We start from the raw sequence: 7500 nt of genomic DNA on the forward strand, positions 1-7500 counted from the left end.
GAACAGGGAATGAGTGCAAGCAACAAATATATTCAGTTTCTTCATGTGTTATTGAGTTATCCTTTGTTGTGTGTGTGTGTGTGTGTGTGTGTGTGTGTGTGTGTGTGTGTGTGTGTGTGTGTGTGTGTGTGTGTGTGTGTGTACCCTGAAAGTTTTGCTAATATTATCCTTATTCTCTCCCTGTACCACTTCAAGACCTGCATCACACTTCATTTAAACCTGGTTCAATTTTTATGACCAAACTTAAACCCAACACAATATCATATGCCCCACTAATGACCCTGACCTGTTCTCATATCTCTCTCACTGTGGCCATTAATCTTCTGCCTTCCACAGACCCTTCCTGATGTCAATAAAATAGTCTAATGGTACACAAATCTCAAGGTAAAAATGTGTCCCAGTATTGAAGGGATTAAAATAGTGAAGACTGTGGCCATTAATCTTCAGACCTCCATAGACCCTTGCTAATGTCAATAAAATGGTCTAATCGTACAGAAACCTCAAGATAAAAATGTGTCCCAGTACTGAAGGGGCTAAAACTCATTATTTACATCCTGACTTACCCTGAAAACTTTGTAACCTTTCAATATACTTTTCAGAGTGTGTGTGACAGCATTTATGGCGACATGGTGGTGTGTGTGGCTGGCTGTGGCGGGCATGGAGGTGTGGGGCGGAGGAGGAGAAGCAGGAGGAGGTAGAGAAGAGAGATCACTTCAGCAAATCCCTCTCGGAACATCAGGTTTTCCTTTACCTGTAGATATCGACCCTATTCCTTCAGGTAAGTGGCTTCAGACAACTGTTTTCTACCTATCATTAAACTGTGACTGTCTGAGTTTGTTGTGTATGTGTTGGTGGATTAGTGAGACATTGTTAGACTGTTAAAAGTGTCATACAATTATTAGTTCACTTGTCTGGTAAAACTGCCACACACTTTATCATTCTTTGTAAGGTATTGTGTTTTATCGATTTATTTATCTATCGAATGCTCTCTCACTCACTCAATTCATCCATCGATCAAATACTTACTCACTCACTCACTCACTCTCTCTCTCTCTCTCTCTCCACCCATACAACAATCATTAATCTCTAACAGGCTCTCACATCAGTCACACACACCACACCACACCACACCATACAAGAGAGAGATTTCAAGACATTTTTCCCTAACCTTTGGCTAATTCTCAGCTTTATAAAGGAGACTGGTGACTGAGATAGCATTTATTTGTTTACATTTTTCTTACCTTTGACCAATTCTCACTCTTAAATAAAAAGAACGAAAAAAAAAAAAAACCATTTATCCATACTTTAAAATGTTGCCCATCCATTTATCCAATATATTATACCATCCTGTCCATCTAATCCTTTATCCAAAGCATTCTTTCATTCTGTGTGTTGCTGAGTGTTGCGCTACAGGTCCTTATCCTTTACCCAAGCATTCTTTCATTCTGTGTGTTGCTGATGTTGCGCTGTAGGTCCTTATCCTTTATCCAAGCATTCTTTCATTGTGTGTGTTGCTGAGTGTTGCGTTGTAGGTCCTTATCCTTTATCCAAGCATTCTTTCGTTGTGTGTGTTGCTGAGTGTTGCGTTGTAGGTCCTTATCCTTTATCCAAGCATTCTTTCGTTGTGTGTGTTGCTGAGTGTTGCGTTGTAGGTCCTTATCCTTTATCCAAGCATTCTTTCGTTGTGTGTGTTGCTGAGTGTTGCGCTGTAGGTCCTTATCCTTTATCCAAGCATTCTTTCATTGTGTTGCTGAGTGTTGCGCTACAGGTCCTTATTCTTTATCCAAGCATTCTTTCATTGTGTGTGTCATTGAGTGTTGTCCCGCAGGTCCCCACGTGACAATGCCGCACATCAGTTTCCGTGACATGGGCAACTTCGTTCACCAAGCTGCTCTGGCTGTCAACGAGAGATTCGACACTATTGAGCCAGCAATATACCAGAGTGGTGAGTGTCTCCTCTCTCTCTCTCTCTCTCTCTCTCTCTCTCTCTCTGTTTTGTCTCTTTATTTCTCTTTCTCTCTCTCTCTCTCTCTGTCTGTCTTTGTCTCTTTCTCTCTTTTTCTCTCTCTCTCTCTCTCTCTCTCTCTCTGTGTGTGTGTGTGTGTGTGTGTGTGTGTGTGTGTGTGTGTGTGTGTGTGTTGCTTTGCTTTGAATAATATGACTTCATTTCATTTAAGAGGGAGATTTCAGAACATTTATCCATTTTTTTTTACCAACCCTCTCGGACCTGCAAGGGAGCTGGCAACTCAGTGGACCCTTTTTTCATCCATTTTCCGTTGCCCTTGGCCAGCTTTCCCGTCACATAAAAAAAATAGGCATGTTTTATATAGAGAGAATGTCACTCTTGTAGGCCTATCTCTCTCTCTAGTAATGCCTCACACTGTGCCATCATATTCTTACACATAGGCTTAACTCTAGTAATGCCTCACACCTTCACATTACAGGGGCGCGGCAGGTCCCCGGCACACCCGCCTGGTTCATGGCCGCCTCTCACAAGACTAAGGTTGTGGCCAAGAACATCTCCAGAATCGCTCTCATCTCAGAGGAAGCCACGAAGTACACTGCACAACAGTAAGTGACGAGAGCAGAGAGGTGACAGTGCTTCAACTTACTGCCTATACAATGAATGCACCTTTGGAATGACATTGCTGGTGGTGGAGAGCAGGGAGGTGATGTTACTAGAGGTTGATACAGGCTACAGTGGCACAGTGCTTCAACTTACTGCTTATACAATGAATGCACCTTTGAAATGACAGTGCTGGTGGTGGCTGGATTAGCTTACCCACCAGTACTATAATGTGTTTCCATATTCACTGTGTTTATCATTAGGAGTGGGTGGTGTGGTGAGCTTAACAGGACATGGTGAGGTGTGATTGACGCCTTCGAGATTCTGACCGGACAATATGATGAGATATGTTGCAAGGGAGTGGTGAAATGCAATGAAGTCAGAATAAGTAGAGGAAATTCACTTTTGAAGCCAAGATCCAGATTAAGTGTCAGGAAATATATGCCTCTCCATGTCGGGTAGTAAATTCTCCGAACCTTTTGCCTGTGTGGGTAGTTTCAGCAACCTCCATAACGAAATCTGAGGCAAAATTAGATCAATTCTGGGCAAATCAAAATTTATATTACGATTATAAAGCACATGAGGTCCTCCACAGGCTTGCAAGATAAGGAAATGAAGATCTGGAGTCTCAGGTTTAAGTCTCTGCCAGGAAGTCAACTGTAAGTGAGAGTGACGGTGTGGGTGTTTGTGTGTGCAGGTTCCGGCTGGAGAGGGACCAGGTGAGCTATGGGTTGCCCACTGCTGACGTGCGGGGAACAGTGCTTGGTGACCAGTGCCCGGTGGAGGTGGACTTCCCCTGCCAGCCCCGCAAGTACCGCGCCTTCAATGGTTACTGTAACAACGTGCAGAACCCTCGATGGGGCAACGCCAACACTCGCTACCTCCGCTTCCTGCCGGCGGACTATGGCGATGGTGTGGCTGTTCCCCGCCAGGCTGCCTCCGGGGACTTCCTGCCGTCAGCACGCGCCGTCAGCCTGGCCATGCACCGCGACCACGACACCCCTCACAAGTTCATGACGTCTGTTGCTGCCGTGTTTGGCCAGTTCATCTCACACGACCTGGCTCACACACCACAGATGGCAGGTGTGTGTGTGTGTGTGTGTGTGTGTGTGTGTGTGTGTGTGTGTGTGTGTGTGTGTGTGTGTGTGTGTATTTACCTAGTTGTAGTTTTCCAGGGCGTGGGCTTTACGCTGGTGTGGCCCTGTCTTCATATCTACACTTATCCAATGTTTCTTTAAAGCTCTGCACACTCGTTGCTGACACCACTTCCTCACTCAAACTGTTCCAAGTCTCTACACATCTTTGTGGGAAACTCAATTTTTTAACATCTCTCAGACATCTTCCCTTCCTCAGCTTTTTACAATGTGATCTTGTGCTTCTAATGTCATATTCTTCTCTCGGGATTAGTTTCTCATTATCCACTTGGTCCATTCCATTGATCAATTTATAAACTTGTATGAGATCTCTCTCCCTTCTCTGTTCTATGGTTGGTAGATCCATAGCCTTTAGTCTCTCCTCATATGTCATCCCTTCAAATTCTGGAACCATTCTTGTAGCCATTTTTTGTAGTCTCTCCAATTTCCTTAAGTGTTTCTTTTTATGAGGGGTCCTGCATATTCCAATCTGGGTCTTATTATAGTATTTATCAATTTCTTTCTACTTGTATGCTCTTGCTGTCCTGTCTTTTATCTTATTAGCTAACATAATCACCCCCACGGCTGGCCACACACAGGCTACATTGGCCAGCGTCTGCGGTGCTGTGGCGTGAACTTCCGAGACTTCCACCCGGAGTGTTACCCAATCAGGCTGCCAGACAACGACCCTGTCTACTCCCCACTCAAGCAGAAGTGCCAAGAATATGTACGTTCTGGCACTGCCCCCAGGACTGGATGCACTCTAGGTAGGCACTGTGGCTTGTCTCACTCGTACACTCTCTGCTGGCTTGTCTTTCATTAGGGATTGTACAACACATAGACACTCTCTCTCTCTCTCTCTCTCTCTCTCTCTCTCTCTCTCTCTCTCTCTCTCTCTCTCTCTCTCTCTCTAAGAACACAGAGACCATTAGCATTTGTCCAGTTGATAATGCAGAAAACGTGCTAACATGTCACTACAATTACAGAAACACCGTTGAAGATCCGTGTCACTTCAACTAGAGTCCTTTCACAATAGAAAAGGTGCAGTGAGGAAATGTTTCAAGATACTCATAGCTTTCAATGATAATTAAGGCATTTTGTTGGCATGTATTCTAGTCAATAAACAACCTATCTATCTATCTGTCTATCTATATATCTATCTATCTGGGCCAAGCTTTCAATGTTAAGTAAGGCATTTTATTAACATATTCTTGTAGTCAATTAAGTATCTATCTATCTATCTATCTATCTATCTATCTATCTATCTATCTGGGCCAAGCTTTCAATGTTAAGTAAGACATTTAATCAACATGTTCTTGTAGTAAATAAAGTACAGTATCTATTTATCTTTGCATCTATCTATCTATCTATCTATCCCTTACTGCTGCTGCCACCCGACACAGGCCCACGGGAGCAGATCAACCAGGTGACCTCCTTCATTGACGGCTCAGTGATCTACGGTTCCAGCAAGGAGGAGAGCGACGAACTGCGTGCCTTTTCCGGTGGCCTCCTGAAGGTCCAGCGAGGCCCGGCAAACACTCAGATACTCATGGAAGACACGAACCAGATTGACTGCAAGACCACTGGAAGATTTAAGTACGATATGTGTGTGTGTGGTAGTAGTAGTAGTAGTAGTAGTAGTAGTAGTAGTAGTAGTAGTAGTAGTAGGAGGAGGAGGAGGAGGAGGAGGAGGAGGAGGAGGAGGAGGAGGAGGAGGAGGAGGAGGAGGAGGAGGAGGAGGAGGAGGAGGAGGAGGAGGTGCATGTGTGGGTGTGTGAAAGAACAGGAAGCAGAAAAGACGAGGAAGAAATAAAAGAGTGTGTGTGTGTGTGTGTGTGTGTGTGTGTGTGTGTGTGTGTGTGTGTGTGTGTGTGTGTGTGTGTGTGTGTGTGTGTGTGTGTGTGTGTGTGTGTGTGTCAGCTTGCATGTCAATAAATACACCAATTATTACCGTACTATTAAGCTTTGACAACCATCTACTCCCCACACCAATATTAAACCTCTCTCTCTCTCTCTCTCTCAGATGTTTCAAATCAGGTGACGTGCGGGTGAACGAGCACATAGGGTTGGCGTCAATGCACCAGCTGTTTGTCAGGGAGCACAACCGAATTGCCGTGTTCCTCTCAGACCTCAACGCACACTGGACTGACGAGCAAGTGTTTCAGGAGGCACGCAGGATTGTGGGAGCAACTCTTCAGCACATCACCTACACTGAGTTTCTGCCCTCCATTCTTGGCCAGGTATGAGACTCCGATTCAGAAATGGTTTGCTCTCTCACCACGAATGTTTTCAAAGGCCACAGGAATGATTGGCAGGGTTTTCAAGAGTGTTTCTCCAGTTAATGATGTAGAAATATTGTTACTTTGTCTCGAAAATCATAAAAACTTGCTTAAAAATGGTTTATTCTCTCACCATGACTGTTTTCAAGGGCCGCAGGGATGACTAGCAGGTTTTCAAGAGTGTTTCTGCAGTTAATGATGCAGAAATCTTGTCACTCTGCCTCTAGAACCATAAAAACACCCTTAAAAAACTTGCATAAATTCAAATAAAGCCTTTTTGAAATGGTGGAGGTAAAGAGCAGAAAAATTTGAGAAAAGGGCTTTACTCTTATACTACTGTGTGTGTGTGTGTGTGTGTGTGTGTGTGTGTGTGTGTGTGTGTGTGTGTGTGTGTGACCAGTTTTGCTTCCCCGACACAGGGCATCATAGAGAAGTACGGTCTGGCGCTGCAGTCGTCTGGATTCTTTGCTGGTTACGACATCAACATCAACGCCGGGATTGCCAACTCTGTGTCTTCGCAAGCACTCAAATTTGTGGCGTCCCTTATGCCCAACACTGTGGCATACTTTGATGTAAGTCATTCATGCTGTGTTCCTTGTCCTCTTAATGCTGTTCCTTGTCCTCTTAATGCTGTTTCTTGTCCTGTTAATGCTGTTTCTTGTCCTGTTAATGCTGTTTCTTGTCCTGTTAATGCTGTGTTCCTTGTCCTGTTAATGCTGTGTTCCTTGTTTTGTCAATGCTGTGTTCCTTGTCCTGTTAATGCTGTTCCTTGTCCTCTTAATGCTGTTCCTTGTCCTGTTAATGCTGTTTCTTGTCCTGTTAATGCTGTGTTCCTTGTCCTCTTAATGCTGTTCCTTGTCCTGTTAATGCTGTTCCTTGTCCTCTTAATGCTGTTCCTTGTCCTCTTAATGCTGTTCCTTGTCCTCTTAATGCTGTTCCTTGTCCTCTTAATGCTGTTCCTTGTCCTCTTAATACTGTTCCTTGTCCTGTTAATGCTGTTTCTTGTCCTGTTAATGCTGTGTTCCTTGTCCTGTTAATGCTGTGTTCTTTGTCCTGTTAATGTTGTGTTCCTTGTCTTGTCAATGCTGTGTTCTTTGTCCTGTTAATGCTGTTTCTTGTCCTGTTAATGCTGTGTTCCTTGTCCTGTTATCTTTCTCCATCACAGTTGTCTGCATAGTGAGTCTGTCTTGTGGCAAACTGGCTGAATGGATTTTTTTTATATATGAAGTGAAGAGAACCAGCGAACGGCAAAAAACAAAGAAAAGAAAAAAATAAATAAATAAAAGGCTCACTTGAATGTTTGGACAAAATCACCTTCATTTCCCCTGTGGCTTAAAATGTTTTCTTTATCATCAGGAGGAGAAGGTGGAGCGTCCCATCACAGACACCTTCTATGCTCCATTTGACCTTTACGAGCATGACAAGTTTGACCAGGTGCTGAAGGGCCTGATCAGCTCCCACGCCCAGAATGAGGACACGGCCATTTCTGAATCCATGACCAATAAAATGTTTGAGGATGAGA

The 7500-nt window shown here is 44.1% G+C and overlaps 1 protein-coding gene across 2 annotated transcripts in view; it reads left to right on the plus strand.

The window, feature by feature from the left end:
* LOC123511596 overlaps positions 1-7500 on the plus strand; it is a 32627-nt gene that overhangs the window by 12511 nt on the left and 12616 nt on the right. For both annotated transcript variants that reach the window (XM_045267658.1, XM_045267725.1), the window contains 9 exons: positions 600-778; positions 1829-1945; positions 2445-2571; positions 3264-3649; positions 4299-4466; positions 5103-5295; positions 5723-5939; positions 6398-6550; positions 7335-7500. The exon at positions 7335-7500 is cut by the window's right edge and continues 6 nt beyond it. In XM_045267658.1, the coding sequence (XP_045123593.1) occupies positions 600-778; positions 1829-1945; positions 2445-2571; positions 3264-3649; positions 4299-4466; positions 5103-5295; positions 5723-5939; positions 6398-6550; positions 7335-7500 (1706 nt within the window). The remainder of the gene's footprint in view (positions 1-599; positions 779-1828; positions 1946-2444; positions 2572-3263; positions 3650-4298; positions 4467-5102; positions 5296-5722; positions 5940-6397; positions 6551-7334) is intronic.

The sequence above is a fragment of the Portunus trituberculatus genome, chromosome 1, assembly GCF_017591435.1.
Source record: "Portunus trituberculatus isolate SZX2019 chromosome 1, ASM1759143v1, whole genome shotgun sequence".
In the NCBI taxonomy this organism is placed as follows: domain Eukaryota; kingdom Metazoa; phylum Arthropoda; class Malacostraca; order Decapoda; family Portunidae; genus Portunus; species Portunus trituberculatus.